Source organism: Dama dama, chromosome 5, assembly GCF_033118175.1.
Source record: "Dama dama isolate Ldn47 chromosome 5, ASM3311817v1, whole genome shotgun sequence".
NCBI lineage: Eukaryota > Metazoa > Chordata > Mammalia > Artiodactyla > Cervidae > Dama > Dama dama.
In genome coordinates this window covers 105733264-105752611 of record NC_083685.1, presented here as the reverse complement: position 1 = coordinate 105752611, position 19348 = coordinate 105733264, and the positions used below count along the sequence as shown (strand labels likewise).

The window sequence follows — 19348 nt, the reverse complement described above, 5'->3', positions numbered from 1 at the left end:
TTCAGAAGCAGACGGGCCGGCCAGGCTGTGAGCCACAGATTTTTGCCTCCAGACCCAGACCCTTCCAAAGGCTACAGTTAGTGCGTGTGAACAGGCCCTTGCCCTTTTTCTGTACCTCCATTTCTGCTGAGATAATGAACTTGTCAGTTGATCCCTTCTCCCCACAACACAGGATTAAGGAAGTAATTACTCTTCTCTCGACAGAGGCTATCAAAACGCCTGGGGCGCCCGGGGGCTGGAAAGTCCCTAAAGGCACTGTGGCAGAGGGCTCTTGGGTCCTTACCGCCACCTGTCCCCTGCCGGGGTCTGTAGGGATTTCAGTCTTGGTGCCCGTGAAGGGGCTCCCTGGTATGTGGTCCATTCTGGGTTCCAGACCTTATCAGTCCCATCCAGCTGTTATATCACATTGTTAAGGTCGCTGTTGTTGCCGTGGAAACTGTGTGGGTGGCAGTGGGGGCGGGCTGTGGTCTTGGCTCCCAGCCCAGCTGGTGTTCTTCAGACTGGGGGTTGGGGGCTGGCGGTTTGAGAAGGGATCACCCATCCTGCCCTGTGGGGTTGCAAGGAGTAGTACGGGGTCCATGACCTCCACCAACCCTGTCCTTTACACTTAGCTTTGTTTGGGTCAGAGACCCTCTCGAGTGCCTTGGTGTCAAGGAGGGGACAGTCTGAGCTCCTGGGCATTCAGCTGCAGATGTGGGCTTTAGAGGGTAACTTTAACTTCTTTGTCCATTTATTCTTTCTTTCTTTTATTCCACAAATGCATAGGAGTGTGGTCTCTGTGCCAGGAACTCTTCTAGGCAGTGGGGCTGCCTAGCTGGCCCAGCAGAACTGACAAACCGGTCCTCACAAAGCACATATTCCAGTGGAAGAAGACAGAAAAATTATAAACATAACAAATAACTCAGTTATATACTATCCTAGATAGCGATACTATCCTAGATAACGGTAAGGGCTATGGGAAAAGAGGATAGGCTAGCAGGGGTGGGGATGCAGGACCCGGATGGGGATTACAGTTCTGGTTTTAATTAGAAAGGTCAGGGTGGACCTCCACAAGATCTGAGATCTGAGCACAAGCTTGCAGGTGATGAGGGCATGCCGCAGCACCACTGCCTTGAGACAAGCGCAGGCCTGACCTTTGGAGACCACAGAGGGTGGGAGGCAAGGGAGAGAGGGCAATGGGGAAGCTGAGGTCAGAGAGACAGGGGAGCAGATAATGTGGGTCTCAAAGGCACCCTGGGCTTTTACTCTGAGTGAAATGGGGAGCCCTTGACAAGTTTTAACCAGAGCAGTGACATGGTGCGTCACTAAGACGTCCTGCTTAGGTTTCATGAAGACTTGCCTCTAACTGCTGTGCTGAAGGAGACTGCTGGGTAAGCAGCAGGAACAGAAGCAGGGAGATGAGAGAGGGGGCGCTGCCACAATCCAAGTGAGAGAGTGGGGTGGAGAGGAGCAGTTGGATCCTGGACCTATCAGGGAGATTCAGGTGAAGATGCCTTTTTATAGATAAAAAGCATTGGATATAATCCTTTCATGTAGTTCACCTAATAATTTGAAGGGAGAATAGACAGGATTTCCTGAAAGGTTGGGTGTGAGTTGTGAGAGAAAGAGAAAGAACCAAGGATGACTTGGAGTATTCCAGCCTGACAGAAGGAAAGCATTTTCCTGCATCGAGGTGGGCAGTCTGGAGGAGGGACCAGCAGGAGTTCTATTCTGGACATGTTGTATGTGGTGGGTCCTGTCATTGTCTTAGCAGGCTGCTGTGCTGTGCTATGCTTAGTCATGTCTGACTCTGCGACCCCATGGACTGTAGCCCCTCAGGCTCCTCTGTCCATGGAATTTTCCAGGCAAGAATACTAGAGTGGGTCGCCATTTCCTCCTCCAGGGGATCTTCCGGACCCAGGGATTGAACCCACATCTCTTGTGTCTCCTGCATTTGCAGGTGGATTCTTTACCCCTGAGCCATCCGGGAAGTCCTTAGGTATTAGCAGAATGTCTGAGGCAAATAGATAGTCTGGGGACAGAGGCATGGACCGGTATGCTATCTCCTGGAGAGGGCTCTACCCAGCTGAGCCCAGGCCGGATCTCCCTGTGGGTCATCTGGTCCTCCTAAGATCTCTTGATTGTTGCCACGGTGGAAGTTTATGAAACCAAAACAAGGTCCCAGCAGCTTCTGCTCGTGACTGCTTCCTCCAGTATTGCCCTATTTGAGTCAAGGTGCCTTGCTGTTCATTCTCCCCCCGAAGTGAGCTGGCTGGGAGGCTATCACTACTGCTATTACTCACGGTCAGAGACAGGTTCAGAGAGATGAAGGCACTCACACACGATTCCACAGCTCCAAAGAGACAGCCCACACTGGGTCCTCTACATCAGGGTCTGTTCTCATGGCCGTTCCGTGCCTACCTCAAAGAGCCCTGCCCTTGACCCCTCGCAAGCGTGATTCCTGGTTGTGCCTTTGAACTCAGGCTCCGATCCCCCTGCACACGCGCTCCCTCATCAGTCAATGAATAGACCTTGGTTGACAAGGTCAATCTGGGCTGCTCCTTGTACCGGACCCTGTGCTGGAAGGTGTGGGGCAAGAGAGGAGAGGAGTAACAGTAAGGCCCAGTGTCTACCCCGAAGGGCTCACATTGCTGTAGAGAGAAGATTTATTCACAGGTGCAGGGCCAAGGAGCATAAGGTGGGAGTGTCTCGGTGTTACGAGGCCTGGTTGTTCCTCCCAGCTCCTGACTGCCAGGTGTCCTTGGACCTGTTGCCAGAGCAAGTGGAACCTGTTTTTTCTTTGCAAGCCAGGCCTAATACTGTTCCTCTTCTTTTCTTTTGGAATAATGACCACTTAAGTGCTATAATAAAATGCTGCTGAAACGTAAAGGGCCTCGATCTCTCTCAGGTAATAGTCATTTGCCTGAGTGCCAAGACCATACAAAGCAAAGCAAAGCCAAGCCCCTTGGAGGCTGGGGCACCCCAGAAATGCTTTCTGTAGAAGGAGTAGCTTGAGTTGGGCCCAGAGAGGTCAGTAGTTCACTCCCTCCAGGCTCAAAGACCAGGTGATAGAGTTGGGTATGGCCTTGGGCCAGGTATCGGACTGGTAACTAAGAGGATGGGATTAATGGGTTTGTGAAGGGTTAAACAGGGTGTGGCTGCCACTTGAGGGTGGAATGGATCAGTACATGGTCCTTTTTTTTTTTTCCATTTATTTTTATTGGTTGGAGGCTAATTACTTTACAATATTGTAGTGGTTTTTGCCATACATTGACATGAATCAGCCATGGATTTACATGTATTTCCCATCCCGATCCCCGCTCCCACCTCCCTCTCCACCCGATCCCTCTGGGTCTTCCCAGTGCACCAGCCCCGAGCACTTGTCTCATGCATCCAGCCTGGGCTAGTGATCTGTTTCACTCTTGATAATACACATGTTTCGATGCTGTTCTCTCAAAACATCCCACCCTCACTTTCTCCCACAGAGTCCAAAAGTCCGTTCTGTATGTCTGTGTCTCTTTTTCTGTTTTGTATATAGGGTTATTGTTACCATCTTTCTAAATTCCATATATATGCATTAGTATACTGTAGAACTTTTATAAACAAAAATGTTTCCTTACTATGTGTGTGCATGCTCAGTCGTATCCGATCCCTTGCGACCCCATGGATTGTAGCCCACCAGGCTCCTCTGTCCCTGGGATTTTCCAGGCAAGAATACTGGAGTGGGTTGCCATTTCCTCCTCCACATGGTCCTTTTATACAATGGACCACGTGTAAGAGTGGGGAGGAAGAATCCCCACACTCAACACTGAGGATATGGTGGTGGTGGTTTAGTCGCTAAGTCATGTCCGCCTTTTGCGACCCCATGGACTGCAGCTGGCCAGGCTCCTCTGTCCATGGGATTCTCCAGGCAAGAATACCAGAGTGGTTTGCCATTTCCTTCTTCAGGGGATCTTCCTGACCCAGGAATCGAACCCGGGTCTCTTGCATTGCAGGCAGATTCTTTACTGACTGAGCTACGATGCCACCCCTCAAATGCAGTGCAGAGTGAAGAAGCTAGACATGAAGGATCTAGGCTGTGTGGTTTCCTTTATAGGAAGGTCCCACGTGGGCAAAATCACATGTTGTTGGAACTCAGAACAAAATTCCCCTGGGATGAGGAGTGGCTGAGAGGAAGCCCAAGAGGAGCTTCTGGGCATCAGCCATGTCCTGTTTCTTGATTGGGGTTCTAGTTACACAATCATGTTCAGTGTGTGAAAATTCACTGAGGTGTATACTTAAGCTGTGTGTACTTTTCTCTAAGTTTATTATACTCGGATAAGAAATGTCTTAAAGAGGAAAACCATGCAGGCCGGGGTGTCTGCCTCCCCCATCTTGGAAGAGCCTGACCAGGCCTACAGTGTAATCCCGCTCTATGATCCAGTCCTCAGCCATGGGCTGAGTGCCAGTGCCCAGCAAGAGTCTGCTGGGCCTTAGCTTGCATTGCTTGAGTGACTACCGAGTACTGGGTTCTAGAATATAAGATGTATGTGGCACGACCTCTGCTTTCCAGGGTTTGAGTGAAACGCCCCCAAAGCAGTGTGTCCGTGGACCTCACGCTTCCTAGAGGCAGGAACCGTTTGTCCCAAGTGTGCCTCCATCCCACCTCCCCAACCTCCCCACCAAGCCCATAGCAGGCCTTTACCGGAGCATCATCAAGTGGAAGACATATTCTGGAAGGCGGCTCTTTAGGTCTTTAAGTGCTGAGTTCAGAGCAGGAAGGATGCTCAAGATGGGAGAGTTGGGTCCTAAGCTGGGCCCGTCACCCTGCTCTGTTGTTATTGGGGTTCTGACAGGTGGAAAGAGGGACCAGACTGAAAAAAGGTGTAGGAGTGCAATTTAGAGTGAAGTGAGTTTGGCAGTGGGGGAAAGGAGCAGTGGAAAGGCAGGAGGGGTGCTTGGACTTGGCTCCAGGAGCATGTCTGGGGACACGAGGCAAGGGGCACAACATTGCATTTCAGAAATCTCGCAGCTGTGGGAGGGTGCATTAGAGGCAGAGTGCTGACCCAGATGGAATGAAAGAGTGGGGACAGGCTGAGGAACGGGAAGCAGGGTGTGCAGACCACTCCGTGAACTGTTTTCTTAAGATGATAGAACTCAGGCACATAGTTTAATAGTTTAGATAGATAGATGGAAAGTTCAAGGCCAGCTGTGGGACTTGAATACCATGCTTGGACTTTGTCTTCTAATCAGTATGAAACCACTGAAGGTTTAGAGGGAGGGTACAAGGTTATCCTTTTGTTTATTTATTTATTCAACAATTGTTTAATCTATTTAAAGCAAATTTTTAGTGAGCACTTAGTACGTGCTGGGCATTGCTCTCAGCAGTTAGGATACATCAGTAAGTGAAATAAAGATTCTTTTAAAAAAAAAAGATTCTTTCCTTCAAGAAACACATATGCCAGCAGGAAGAGATGAAAGAAAACACATTAAACTACTAAATTATATAGCATGTTAGAAGGTGGTAGGTATAGGGGGAAAAAAAGCAGAGAAAGGTTAAGGGAATGCTGGAGATAGGGTGCAAGAGACAATAATAAACGGAGTGGTCAAGGTAGGCCTCAAAGAGAAATAAAGACTTAAGGATGCCTAAGGGAGGAGTGTTCCAGACAGAGAGCAGCAAGTGCAAAGGCCTCGAGGCAGGAACATGCCTGGTGTGTTCTGAAGTAGTAGTGAGGCCACTGGCTGGAGTGATGGAGGGAGAAGCAGTGAGAGAGGTCACAGGTTGGCAGGAAGGTACACTGTGGGGGCCTTGTAAGCTCTTGTACGATGTGTAAATGGGGATGTCCAGTCGGCAGCTGGATATAGAGTTGAGGATTTGGAGAGTGGTAGGGTAAAGTTAGAGCTTCTCAGGTGGTGCTAATGGTAAAGAACCTGCCTGCCAATGCAGGAGACATAAGAGATGTGGGTTCTATCCCTGCATCAGGAAGATCCCCTGGAGGAGCGCATGGCAACCCACTCCAGTATTCTTTCCTGGAGAATCCCATGGACAGAGGAGCCTGGTGGGTTACAGTCCACAGGGTCCCAAAGAGTTGGACACGACTGAAACGACTTAGCATGCAGGCATGCATGGGAAGAGATAAATTTGGGAGCTATCGGCACGTAGATGAGACTGAAAGAGATTGCCCTGGGGTTGAGTGCAGATGGAAAAGAAGATGGAGAAGAGGAAAGGACTGAGCTTGGGGGCACTCTGATGCCAAGAGAGGGAACCAACAAAGAGGCTTAGAAGGAAAGAAAGACCAGAAAGGAAGGGGAAGACCAGGAGAGTGTGGGCAGGGATCTGGGCCCATAGGGCATAGAAAGGAAGAGACCAGAAAGGAAGAGAATCCCGTGGAAATTGCTCAGGAAGAGATGAGAACCTGGGCTAGACTGATGGCTGAGGGGCCAGGTGGGTGGGGCCCTGTGGGAGATGTTATCATCCCAGTGTTACCCTTGAAGAAACTAAAGCCCAGAGAGGTAAAGCTCAAGCATCTTGCCTAAGGTCAAACTGAAAGGAGTAGAGTCAGTAGCAATGAACTTGGCAGTGAACAATATTTACATAGTCAAAAATATGTAAACTCTGAATGTTTATTTAGCAACAGCCTGTGATGTTTCTACACTGGAAGGCTGAGGGAGTTCAAGTGGAGAGGGAGATAAAAGCCTTACCTTCCAGTGAGAAGAAAATGGCAAAAGAAAATAGCAATTACCAAATAGTGGTAGATCATGTAATAATAATGAAAGCAAATTGCTTAAAATCATGAAAGTAGCTCCTAGAACAATGTTAGCATGTTTGACATATTTACCCCAGGAAAATGGAGCTAGGGGTGGGGAGTAATGAGGCAGGGTACCATTTTCCTTTTCACAGTTAGACTTTTAAAATTATATGCATGTTATAACTTTGAGAAAAATAAAAATGGTAATTCTTTAAACTGGCAGTTAGAAGGTAGGAGGTTCTATCCTTTGGTATTGTCTCTAGGTGGATGGGCTTGTGGGTGAGGCTTGTTTTTTGTTTGTTTTTTAGTTGTTTATATTTTATGAGCTTTCTGTAAAGAATGTCTAATACTTTGCAAGAAGGGAAAAAAGGATTAGTTTGTTGGTGGCCTTGGGGGAAACAATTTTAGTAAAATATATGTTTGAATAGTTTCCCCCATCTATTTCCAAAAGAATTCTTAGGTGTAAAGACAAAACGGAGGGTGGGGATCTTGTCTGGACCCAGTGGTTCCCAAGGACCCAAGACTTGCAGTGCTAGAACCAGGACAGTCCTCTGCAAAATGAGAGGATGGGTCACCAGGGCTTTGTTTACAAAGCTCTCTCCGAATCACCTTGTTCCTTTGAGTTCACTCCCACTGAGGGAGGTAGGTGGGGTGGGGGATGGCCTCCACTTTTAACAGAGAGGCAACTAAAGCTGAAAGAGGCTCCCTACCCCTTCCCTGGGAGACTTAGAGAGGAAGTGGACTCTTCAACCATGTGTATATACTGCTTTGATAAAGTAAATTAATTAAAAAAAAAAAAAGAGTGGAAATCTAGAATGACAGAAAGCAGTTCAGTGGTTGCCTGAGAGGGATGGGCTGCAGAGGGGGCACAAAGGAACTCAGATAATGGTGGAATATTTGATATCTTTATTGTGGGTAGCGGTTTTGCAGTTGTATACAACTGTCACTCACTGGATTATGCACTTTAAATGGGTGCAGTTTATTGTGCTTAAATTATATGTCAATTAGAGAGAGAGAAAATATGAGGAAATGAGGAAACTAGCACCCTTAGCCTCCTGGGAGAGCTCATGCTTGGGACAATACCTGCTTATTTGCTCACTTAGCCTTTTAAGATCACACACCTTCCAACCACTAGGGCGCATGGAGCAGCTCTCTGGCCCAGCCCCCTTCCTGGAGCGTGAGCCCATTGCTGCCCCTGAGTTCTTCTCTCTTTTCCTAGGACTCCAACCTGTCCCTGCACACAGACAACCCGGACTTCACTCCCTGCTTCCAGAACTCCCTGCTGGCCTGGGTCCCCTGCATCTACCTGTGGGCTGCTCTGCCCTGCTACCTGTTCTACCTGCGGCGCCATCACCAAGGCTACATTGTCCTCTCTCACCTCTCCAGGTTCAAAACGGTCAGAGGATCAGGGCTCTCCTGCGGGTGGGCCCGGAACCTGAATGAGCCCCTTCCCCCACCTCAGTGACTGGACTGGGCTCCCCAGCCTCACCCACCCTGCGCTCAGGGCCATGGCAGCCTGCCAGCTGGGTCTACAGCCCGTTGAGATAATCTCTGGGGAAGTTCAGTCAAGGTCTCCAACAATGCTCTCCCCACTCTGGAGGAGCTTCCGGCCAGTGCCCAGCCCGGCCCTTGAGGGCAAGCCTGGGCAGATCTGTTGGTTTCAGGACCAAAGGCCCCTCCCCAGGGGGGGCCTCTCCGTTTCTTTTGAGGATGGAGGCTCCAACCTATGCCCTGTTCATAGGCCTTGGGCGTCCTGCTGTGGTGTGTCTCCTGGGCTGACCTCTTCTACTCCTTCCATGGCCTAGTCCACGGCTGGGCCCCTGCCCCCGTCTTCTTTGTCACCCCCTTGGTGGTGGGGGTCACCATGGTCAGTGTGGGACCAGGGGATCTGGGTGGGGGAGGATCTCTAGTGGGTTGTGGGATGCTGATGGGTTAACCGTGGGCTCTGAGGAGAAGGCTGGACACCTTAGAAGGGGGTAACCCCAGAAACATCTAGCCATGGGGTGTGGGGAGGGATGGAGTCAGGTCCAGATGTGTGCTCTGGCCCAGCGCCTGCTGCTCTCACTGCACAGCTGCTGGCCACCCTGCTGATCCAGTATGAGCGGCTGCAGGGGGTCCGGTCCTCGGGTGTTCTCATCATCTTCTGGTTCCTGTGTGTGGTCTGTGGCATCATCCCCTTCCGTTCCAAGATCCTTTCAGCTTTGGCACAGGTAAGGGGAAAAGAGAAACCTGCTAGGTCCACACTGTCTAGGGGTTGGCCCCAGAGCTCAAGGTCACTGTTGGCTCCCAGGCTCCTCCTCCCTGCCCCTCCCCAGCTCCCAGGACCGCCTCTGCTGTTCAGTCCCTTTTGTGTCATTCCTTACTTGTTGCCTCTCTGCTGAGAAGCCGATTGGTGAGCAGGGTGAGAGTCAGTGTAACCAAGGAAATGCAGCAAGATGAGCCCTTCGTTGGCTGCTTGTGGAATGTAGCCACTGCCACTGTTGCCACCACCATCAAATGCATGTGTTTGTGCAGTGAGAACATGTGTGCAACCATGAACAATTCTGGCTTCCTTGGAGTCCCATTATCTTGTTCTCCCCCTTTTTCCCACCTCCCTCAGTTCCTGATCTTCCTCTTGATCTTCAGTGGTGGGTGGGGGGGAAGGTGATGTGGTGGTAGGAGCACTGGGGATCAATCTAGTATCTCCCTATTTCTCCATCTCAAGAGAAGCCAGTCAAGTGTATTCATAAGAGCACAGGCTGGGAACAATCCAATTGCTCTGTGATCTTGGGCAAGTTCCTGAGCCATTTGAAGCCTCATTTCTTCAATTACGCAGTGACGTAGGTGAGCAGGGCAAGTCTCCACCAAATAGCAGACCCCCTATGATCTTTCCCCTCTCTCAGAACCCTCTGGGTGGGGGACCCAGGGGCCCTCAGGGGCTGACTCCTACACAGAGGGGTCTGGTGCCCCCAAGAAGTCCTTTGGACTGCAGGCCCAGGGATCCCCAAGCTATGATGTTGCTCCCCTCTCTCCCCCAGGGCAAGATCTCAGACCCTTTCCGCTTCACGACCTTCTACATCTACTTTGCTCTGGTGCTCTCTGCCCTCATCCTCTCCTGCTTCAGAGAGAAGCCACCATTTTTCTCCCCCAAGAATATCGACCCTGTAAGTTTTAATGGAGTTGGGTGGTAAAGGTGGTTCCACAGCCCATTGGTCAGCCCAGCCCTTTCAATTCATTCGATCTTCTTGTCACCTCCAGAGTGTGCAAACTAGGGCTTGGAGCAGGAAGGAGTGAGGCACCCTCCTCCCTCTGCTCTGCCTTGAGAGGGTGGTGTGCACTCCTGATTTCCCCTGTCTCACTCTTTTACCTTCTAGAACCCCTGCCCAGAGGCTGGAGCTGGCTTCCTCTCCCGCCTATCTTTCTGGTGGTTTACAAAGTAAGTTTACTGTTCCCTAAGCCTGGGAATCTGGGGGTGGGGTTGGATAGTTGGGGGATTAGAAAGAGGAACAGGAGCAGGCAGAGAATCCCGGAGCTTGAGGAACTGTGAACGCCAGTGGGCATGGGGCAGGCAAGGGTGGGGAAACCTATCTGTTTGGGCTGGGGGCTGAATACAGAAGCCAGGCCTGGTCCAGTTCTGATCCCAGGGCACAGGCCAGCCCAATGTCTGGCAGGCCATGGGGACAGGCCCAGGGTTCTAGAGGGAGAATTAGTTCCCAGCTCTTTGGTCAGGGATAAGCTTGCAGCTGTCATTTCCTTGGGCATCTCTCAGAGGAGCTAAAGCAGGAGAATTATGTCTGTGACCTCGGTGACAGCTCATTAACCGTGTTGCACTGAGGAAGCTCTTGGGCTTGGGATCCATCCAGTGGGTCTTGTCATCGCTCAGGGCCCCCGTCAGCATCAATTTCATCACCAGGGCCCAGGAGTCAATGGGGCATCTGAGAGGGAGGGAGAAAAGGCTGGAACTTGGAGTGGGAGTCACTGTAGGAATAAAGGAGACACTGTTCTTGGCTACTGTCCCCCCAGGGACACCCTCCTGTCTGGAGACCCTTGTCCCCAGGCTCCTAAACTCTGACCCAGTGTGGTGCTGCCTGCCCACTCCAGGTTGGCCATCCTCGGCTACAGGCGGCCCCTGGAGGAGCGAGACCTCTGGTCCCTAAACAAGGAGGACCGCTCCCAGATGGTGATGCAGAGGCTGCTGGAGGAGTGGAAGAAGCAACAAGATCAGGCAGCGCGGTGAGACCCCCCCTTCCTCCGGTCCCCGCACCCCTCCACCCCAGCCCCTTCACACAGCCCGGGTCTCCTGCAGGCAAGGTTGGTAGATCACATGGCTGGGGGTGGAAAGAAAAACAGGTGCAAGTGGTCCTGGGGTGTGCAGTTTAGGCCTGCATGGGGCCAGCTGGAGAATGGCTGACGCTTGCGCATTTACTTGGTCCAAGGGGCTTCCCTGGTGGCTTAGACAGTAAATAATCTTCCTGCGGTGTGGGAGACCTGGGTTCAGTCCCTGGGTTGGGAAGATGCTCTGGAGAAGGGTATGACTACCCACTCCAGTATTCTTGCCTGGAGAATTCCATGGACAGAGGAGTCTGGCTCGCTACAGTCCACAGGATTGCAAAGAATTGGACACAACAGAGCAACTAACAGTCTGTCTGAGGGGTAGTTCTAAGATTAACCCAGTCAGTCTGACAGCCCTACTGCACAGGCTCTGATGTCTTTGTGTGACAGATGACATCACTGAACACTGAGGTTTGATGATGCACCCAAGGTCCCCTAGCTGGTGGTGGCATAGGCAGAATCCACACCCAGCTGTCTGGCCCCCTGCAGTCACCACTGCGCTGCCCTGACTGACTTGAAGGGTGGATTCCAGAGACTTCCCTCGGGAGGGGAAAGGACCAGGAGAAGAAAGTTAAGGCCAGCATCTCCACTTAATCCTGCCTTCTATGTGAAGGCAACAGCTGGAGGAGATTACCATCTGATTGAGGGCCTTCCCACTGACCCAGGAGTCTGTCTCAGGCTGACTACTCAGACAAAAAATCTGAGACTCTGAGTCCTCCTTCCTCACCTACACCCCAGCCCCCAGGACCAAACCCTTTTGCTTTCCACCCACAGTCTGGGTCCCAGAAGTCCCATGCTAGTTCTGTCTGAACCCCTGATGGCCAACTGGCTGTGGAGGAGCCAGGGACTTGGACTTGGTCATCCATGTCTTGGGTTCATGGCTTGGAGCCTCTGAGACCTAATGGTCTCCAGTCTGCCTGCTGCACCCTATTTCTATCCCACCTCCACTCCCTCCCTGCCCAGCCCCCCAGTGACTAGGCCACTAGCCAGCCTTGCCCAAGTCTCCTTTCTCATAGCATTCTCCTTGGAGCCAGCCCTGGAGAGGCAGATGCTGGAAATTGCTGGGTGTATAGTTCTTGGGGAGCAGTTAAGACACCCCTTCATATATCCTCTAGAACCTGGAGACAGAGTCACTTGGGGATTCTCAGCTGGAAAGTTGCATTGTCTATCCCAATTCTGAGAGCCAAGAAAGCAGCTCCCCCTCCTACCTGCTCTTCAATAGCCCTGGTGGCCCTTGGCTTCATGGGGTCTTTGTACCCATTCCTACTCACTGTTCCTTCCTCCTCGGACCAGACGCCAGGCTGCAGAGGCTTCGAGGAAGAAACTGTCCAGCGAGGGAGAGGTGCTGCTTGAGGGCCGACCCCGAGCCCAGGAGCCCTCCTTCCTGCGGGCCCTGATGGCCACCTTCAGCACCAGCTTCCTCCTCAGCATGGGCTTCAAGCTGATCCAGGATCTGCTGTCCTTTATCAACCCACAGCTGCTCAGGTCTGTGCACGCTCCCTTCCATATGGCCCTTCCTGGGACAAGGGGCTGGCCTGGGGGATGACCAGTGGGAAAAGAGCCCCAGTCCAGGAACTGGAGGGGCTAGCCTCATTTTCTGTGTGACCTTTGGCAAGTGGCAGAGCCTTTGCACCTCCTTTCCCCATTCACATCCAACTTACCTGGCCCGAGTACAACTGCCAGGTACCCTGATGTATACCTTAACAAACATTCTCTCTTTAAATCCTCCCAACAGTCCTACAGAGGATTCCCATTTTACAAATGAGGAAGCAGAAAAACAAAAAACAACAACAAAAATGAGGAAATAAGAACTCAGAGAAATGAAGTGATTTGACCAAGGGCACACAGCTGGTAAAGATGGATTTGAGTTCAGAGTTCTGAACTCCAGCTATGGTGCTCTTTCCAGATAGGCTCCACCATTTGTCCCCTGAGTAGCTTGGGCTAGAAAGTGAAAGTGAAAGTGAAGTTGCTCAGTCGTGTCCGACTCTTTGCGACCTCATGGACTGTAGCCCACCAGGCTCCTCCACCCATGGGATTCTCCAGGCAAGAATACTGGAGTGGGTTGCCATTGTCTTTTCCAGGGGATCTTCCTGACCTAGGGATCGAACCCAGGTCTCCTGCATTGCAGGCAGACGCTTTAACCTCTGAGCCACCAGAAGGAGCTCTCAAATGAGGGAATGGGAAGGAGCCCTCACTCCGTTGCCCCTCCATCCATGAATTTGTGCATTCGTTCATTCAACAAACATTTTTTGAGCCTCCAGGGTCTCAAAATAGTGCCAGACCCTAGGTATACAGAGATAAATAAGATAAGGTCTTAAAGTCTTGTGGGAGAAACCGGTGTGTAAATCTATTAGAGCACAGTGTGGGCAGAGGTGTATTCAGGTGTCTGAAAAACCCCTCAGAGGGGCAGGAAGCCAGTCTGGGAAGGGGCAGGGTACTCTTGCCAGCCAGGGAGGTGATCTAGTTTGGAAGGACAGGCAACTAACTAACTAGGTGAAGAAGGAGGTGGAGGTGCAGAGTCACAAAGGCCTGAAACAGCATGACTCAGGAAATCCAAGTACTTATAAATGCTAGAGGGAGGGTGACTGGAGGGAGGGGCAGAACAACAAAGGGAGAGAGGGAAAGCTAAGAAAATCCTTGAAAGATTTGAAGCCAGGGAGGGGCATCTGGCTTTGCATCTGGAAGGAGCCCCTGCTGGTAGTGTGGGTGGTGTAAGGCAGTGTAGCCAGATGGAAGTGGGCCAACTAGGTCTAAGGAAAGTCCAGGTCAGGAATGAGCTGGATTCAGGAGCTACTCTGGAAATGGGTGCTTGTGTCGGAAAGGGAGGGGACAAAGGTGACCTGGCTTCTCGGATAGCTAGAGGATGATGGATTTTTTTTGCTGAGATAGTGAACTCAACAGGAAGAGAGACCTGGGCACTGGGCAGAGTGGTGAGCTGCATCTTTGCCATGTCAGGCCTGAGGTGCTGGTGGCCCCCAAGATTCCCAGCTAGCGGGAGGTCAGAGAGTTTTCAGAGTCATCATGGAAGCCCAGGGCTCCATCTCTTCGGCTAACCCCTCCCAGAGAGGGGCCTTCACATGAAGGCCGACAGAGTCCTAGGGCATTCTGACAGGTATGGGGGAGCAGAAGACTAACTTGGAGGGGCCAGAGTTGGGAAAAGAATCCAGATTGTGGACCAGGGAACACATCCAGGGAAAGCCATGGCCTCCAGTGAAGCAAGTTGACCAGTAAAATAGAGCCTGAAGAAGGCAACATGGAGTTTGTTGGTGACTTTGCCAAAAACGGAAGCTGAGACAAAGGGGAAGGGCCTGAGAGAAGGGTGTCTGCAGTGGAGATAGGGCCAATGAAGGTCTAGAAACTTCCTATAAAAGTTTTTAGTTTCCTAGGGTAACAGAGTCCCACAAACTGGGTGACTAAAAACAGAAATGTATTCTTTCATGATTCTGGAAGCATGGTCTGAAATCAAAGTGTCAGTGGGTTGGTTCCTTCTGGAGGCTCTGAGTGAGATCCATTCAGCTTCTGGTGCTGCTGGCAGACTAGACTTCCTTGGCTTGAGACTCATCACTCTAATCTCTGCCTCCATCTTTGCATGGCATCTTCCTGTATGTGTGTGTGTGTGTGTCTGTCTGTCTGTCTGTCTGTCTGTCTGTCTGCATTTGTGTCTCTGTGCAAATCTACCTCTCTTTTCTCTTATAAAGATTCCAGTCACTGGATTCGGGGCCACCCTATTCCAGTACGACCTTATCTTAACTTGACTACATCTGTAAAGACTCTGTTTCCAAATAAGAAACATTCATAGGTACCAGGGGTTAGGACTTGAGCATATCTTTTGGGGAGTCACACCCAAACCCACAGCAGAAAAGGCCTGGTCATGACTGTGGAGGAAGCTTCATGGGGCCAAGGGGAGATTTGTCCTAACATGTAAGAGACTTGATCATGTTAGTCGGCAAAGGCACAGAGCTGCCAGTGGAGAGGAGGTTTCTGAAGATGAGACGAAAGGGGGCCAATGATGAAGCATGCTCCTGAGGAGGTGGGTGGGATCTGGGGCTTATGGGGCAAAATCCAGCGTGGAAAGTCAGAAGGATGCCTCTGTCCTGAGGCAAATGGAAGAGGGTGAATGTTTGCAGGGAAGTTTGTAGTTGGTAGGGAGTTCTCAATGGGAACAAGTAAGTGGGCCACTGCTGAGAGAGGTGGGGAATGAGGACAGATCAGAAGGTAAGAGGTGAAGAGGACTGTGGGAGAGGAATTAGATTAGGGTCCTGGAGAAGGTCAGTGGGCAGCACTCAGCACTGGGGGCTGATATTGAAGAGGATGGATTTCAGTGGCAAGAGTCTGCGTAGTCATGCACTGGACTTCAGAGCCCTCAGCAGTCCAAGCAAAGATGCAGGAAAGTCTAATCAACAGACATGTGGCATTGCTTCCTGCCACATGGTCCAAGGAGGCAAAACAGGCAGGCCAGTGAGGTTGGTGGCCAGAGAGTAATAAAGAGGTGGGTGGAGGGAGGCCATGGTAGATGGGAAAGGAGGTGGAGGCAGAAAGGAGTAAGGAGGCAGAGCCTTGCGGCAGCTCTGCCCTGATTCGCGTGGTCTGGGTTGGGGCTGTGGAGGGCCAGCAGCCTCCAAATGAGATGCCTGAGAGAGTGGAAACTGAGGGCCAAGAAGAGAGCAGCAGTAGGGGGAAAGCCTGGGGAGATTCCCCACCCTTACTGTTCTCTCCTCCATTTGCAGCATCCTGATCAGATTTATTTCAAACCCCACGGCCCCCACCTGGTGGGGCTTCCTGGTGGCCGGGCTGATGTTCGTGTGCTCCGTGATGCAGACCCTGATCTTACACCAGTATTACCACTGCATCTTTGTGATGGGGTTGAGGTTTCGCACGGGGATCATAGGTGTCATCTATAGGAAGGTCAGCTGGAGCGGGGCATGAGGGGCTGGGGAGGCCAGCCCCGGGGAACTTTGGAGAGACTCGCACGATAAGTCTATCAGCCAACTGTCCACCTGCAGGCTCTGGTCATCACCAATTCAGTCAAACGTGAGTCCACTGTAGGAGAAATTGTCAACCTCATGTCAGTGGACGCCCAGCGCTTCATGGATGTTGTCCCCTTCATCAACCTGCTGTGGTCAGCACCCCTGCAGATCATCCTGGCAGTGTACTTCCTCTGGCAGGTGACTCTTGAACCCTGCTCTCTGCCTCCTTCCTCTGACTTCTCCTTCCTTCATATGGGACAAGAGAGAGTTATTCTGGGTCCGCAGAGGGGTGGGGGACAGAACTATGAGGATGCTGGTGTCTGCAATCAAGTCTTTCCAGCCTGTGTGATTGTCCCGCTCACAGAACCTAGGGGAGGGGAGAGGGACCTGGAGATGAGGTGGGTGTGATTGTGGTTGTCATTGCCTATCTGTTTGTATTTGCCTTCCTGTGTGTCTGGACACCCTTCAATGGAAACCAGTGTTTGTCCCTATCTGTTGTCATTACCTGATGGCTGGCTGTTTCTGCAAATGTTTTTGCAATTTTGGCTTTATCTGTATGTTTACTTTTCACTGTCCATCTGTTTGGCTGACCACTGACTTTTGCTTCGGGCCCATCCCCGCATTTCAGGTCAATAGGCCTCTCTCTGTTGGGTTCTGTCTATATACTCTGTATATCTGTCTGTCTATCTAATGTATCCATCGTGCGCCCTCAGAACCTGGGTCCCTCCGTCCTGGCTGGAGTTGCTCTCATGATCTTGCTAATCCCGCTCAACGGAGCTGTGGCTGTGAAGATGCGTGCCTTCCAGGTGGGTGCTAGGAGACTGAGCTGCTCCTGCCTGGAGCCCTGGCCAGGTGCCTGGTGGAGGGCAGTCACAACCTGGACCTTATCCACTACCTTGCTTACTGAGTACAGATGGCTGTAAGCCAGTTTCACAAACCTCAGCTTACTCTAGCCTTACAACCCTGAGAGGGTTTTAGAAACATTCTTATTTGGCAACTGAGGAACCAAGGCCCAGAGAGATTACAGCAAGCCAGAATCAGACAGAACTTGCCTCTTCTGGTCTAACGAGAGTTTCTCCGCTACATTGCACTTAGTGTAAATAGCCTGTCATTCAGTCCTTTATTTGCAAACATTTACTGAAGTCTTCCCTAACTTCCCACTGTACATAGAATAAATGACAAATTTCCACTACCACCCACTAGGCCCCTGCTCACCTTTCAAGCCCTCACCTCCTGGAATGTGGCTGAATTTCAGCCAGTCTGGCCTTTCTTTTCTCCAAATCACCAAGCTCTGCATACCTCTGGGCTACCATACATACTGTTCCCTGAAAGGTGCTTCAGCTTTTCTTGCTTGCCCAGTTCCTTTCCTTCCTTCATAAACATAAACATTGATTTCCTAGCATAGGATAAAACTTTGATTTCCTAGCATAAACTTTGATTTCCCAGTTCTTACCCAAATTATTCTTATCCCAGAATCCTGTTACTCCCATTGGAGTATGCATAATGATTTAGTGTAAGCATTTATTCAGGTGATTGTTTGCTTCCTAGCTACTTCTCCTATCAGACTGTCAGCTTTATGATGGCTAGGGCCTTCAGTTGTTTGTTATTATCTGCCCTACATCTAGCACATGGCCTGGCACATAGTAGGTATTCAATAAATTGGGACTGAATGAATAAATTAGAGTGACCTGCTACACCTTGGGTTGGGGACTGGAGAACAAAGAGAAATAAGGAATCTATTCCCTCAGGCTCACGTGGGTTTGAGGCGGCATACATGTTCAGGGTGCCCTATGAGAACATGCCTTAGAAACCCAGGGAAGGGGCCTGGGATGGTCAGTGATGGGGTACTGAGGCTGGAGCTGGATTTTGTCCAGCAGAGAGGAAGGGAGCTTGGCCTGGGCATTCCAGGCTGGGGTACAACACAGGCTGGCAGGGAGGAGGGTGGAGGAGTGGTGAGCAATCTAGCTGCCATGTGTGTGAGTGCAGAGAAGATGTGTGCCCCTATTGATAGAGGTCTGGGGAGGGGCTCGGGTATGCACTTGCCACACTTTTCACAGGTAGAGCAAATGAAGTTCAAGGACTCACGCATCAAGTTGATGAGCGAGATCCTGGGCGGCATCAAGGTGCTGAAGCTATATGCCTGGGAGCCCAGCTTCTTGAAGCAGGTGGAGGGCATCCGGCAGGATGAGCTCCGGCTGATGCGCCAGGTTGCCTACCTCCACGCCATATCCACCTTCATCTGGGTCTGCACCCCCTTCCTGGTGAGGCGCCCATACCTGGGCTGGTGCCCCATCTCCTGCTTGGCCAGCCCGGGCTTCTGAACCTAGCAGACTCCACCCTGACACCCATCCTCACCACTGCCCAGGTGACCCTGACCACCCTCGGAGTATATGTATCCGTGGACAAGAACAATGTGCTGGATGCTGAAAAGGCCTTTGTGTCCGTGTCGCTTTTCAACATCTTAAAAATTCCCCTCAACATGCTGCCCCAGTTAATCAGCAACCTGGCCCAGGTAAGCCTGGGTAGGGCTGGGGTTCTAGTGGAGTTTGGGCAGGTTGATGGGGCTGTTTAGGGTCAGGGGATAATCAGGGAGAGTTATGGGAATCAGGGGAGGGCCATTTGGCATTATGAAGAATTGTTCCAAGATGAATGAGGTTAATAGACTCATGGGCCATTTGGAGTCAGGGTTAGGTAGGGTTTCTGGAAACGCAAGTTCTGGAGACAGCCTCCTCTTACCAACATGGACCCCATCTTTGGCAGTGGGAGCCAGCCAAGACTCAGTCATGAGAAGGGACCCAGCACCAGCATCTGGGCCCTCAAGGGGTCCAGCCTCACCCAGGAAGTTGGGGGCCAGCAAGGGTAAGAGGAGATGGGTGTAAGAAAGGCATAGTTTCCAGGGCTGACTCCCACCCTTCTGCATGCAGACCAGTGTGTCTTTGAAACGGATCCAGCATTTCCTGAGCCAAGATGAACTTGATCCTCAGTGTGTGGAAAGAAAGACCATCACCCCAGGTCCAGACAGCCTCTCCCTGGGCTTCCCTTAACCCAGCCGCTTCTCCAGAAAATTCTGTTTTAAGTTTTTAACTTTTCTCTTATGACCTCCTTTTCTTCATCCTCTTTTCCCATCTGCCCTCACTCTGTGCCTGCCCTCTTCCTCTTCTGGTTCTTTACTCTCTGTTACCTCTTCCCACGCCTCCCCCATCACCCTCCTCCTCTAGGGCGCTCCTTATTCCTCCCTGGGACGTCCTGCCACCTCCCCCTCACCACCCCCAAGCTTCCTTGTGCTCCCTGTTGCTCCTTTCCATAGGGCTCTTCCACCCAGGGATCCTCTCCCCCTTGCCCTGGGCTCCCTGACCCTGTGCA

The 19348-nt window shown here is 51.3% G+C and overlaps 1 protein-coding gene across 1 annotated transcript in view; it reads left to right on the top strand.

Annotated features, from left to right (window-relative positions):
- Positions 1-19348, top strand: part of ABCC3 (ATP binding cassette subfamily C member 3) — a 48934-nt gene that overhangs the window by 5188 nt on the left and 24398 nt on the right. The window contains exons 2-14 of the mRNA XM_061143716.1: positions 7927-8103; positions 8449-8574; positions 8780-8917; positions 9725-9850; positions 10061-10122; positions 10788-10919; positions 12312-12503; positions 15746-15923; positions 16022-16183; positions 16699-16791; positions 18043-18246; positions 18351-18497; positions 18910-18997. Coding sequence (XP_060999699.1) covers positions 7927-8103; positions 8449-8574; positions 8780-8917; positions 9725-9850; positions 10061-10122; positions 10788-10919; positions 12312-12503; positions 15746-15923; positions 16022-16183; positions 16699-16791; positions 18043-18246; positions 18351-18497; positions 18910-18997 — 1825 coding nt within the window. The remainder of the gene's footprint in view (positions 1-7926; positions 8104-8448; positions 8575-8779; positions 8918-9724; positions 9851-10060; positions 10123-10787; positions 10920-12311; positions 12504-15745; positions 15924-16021; positions 16184-16698; positions 16792-18042; positions 18247-18350; positions 18498-18909; positions 18998-19348) is intronic.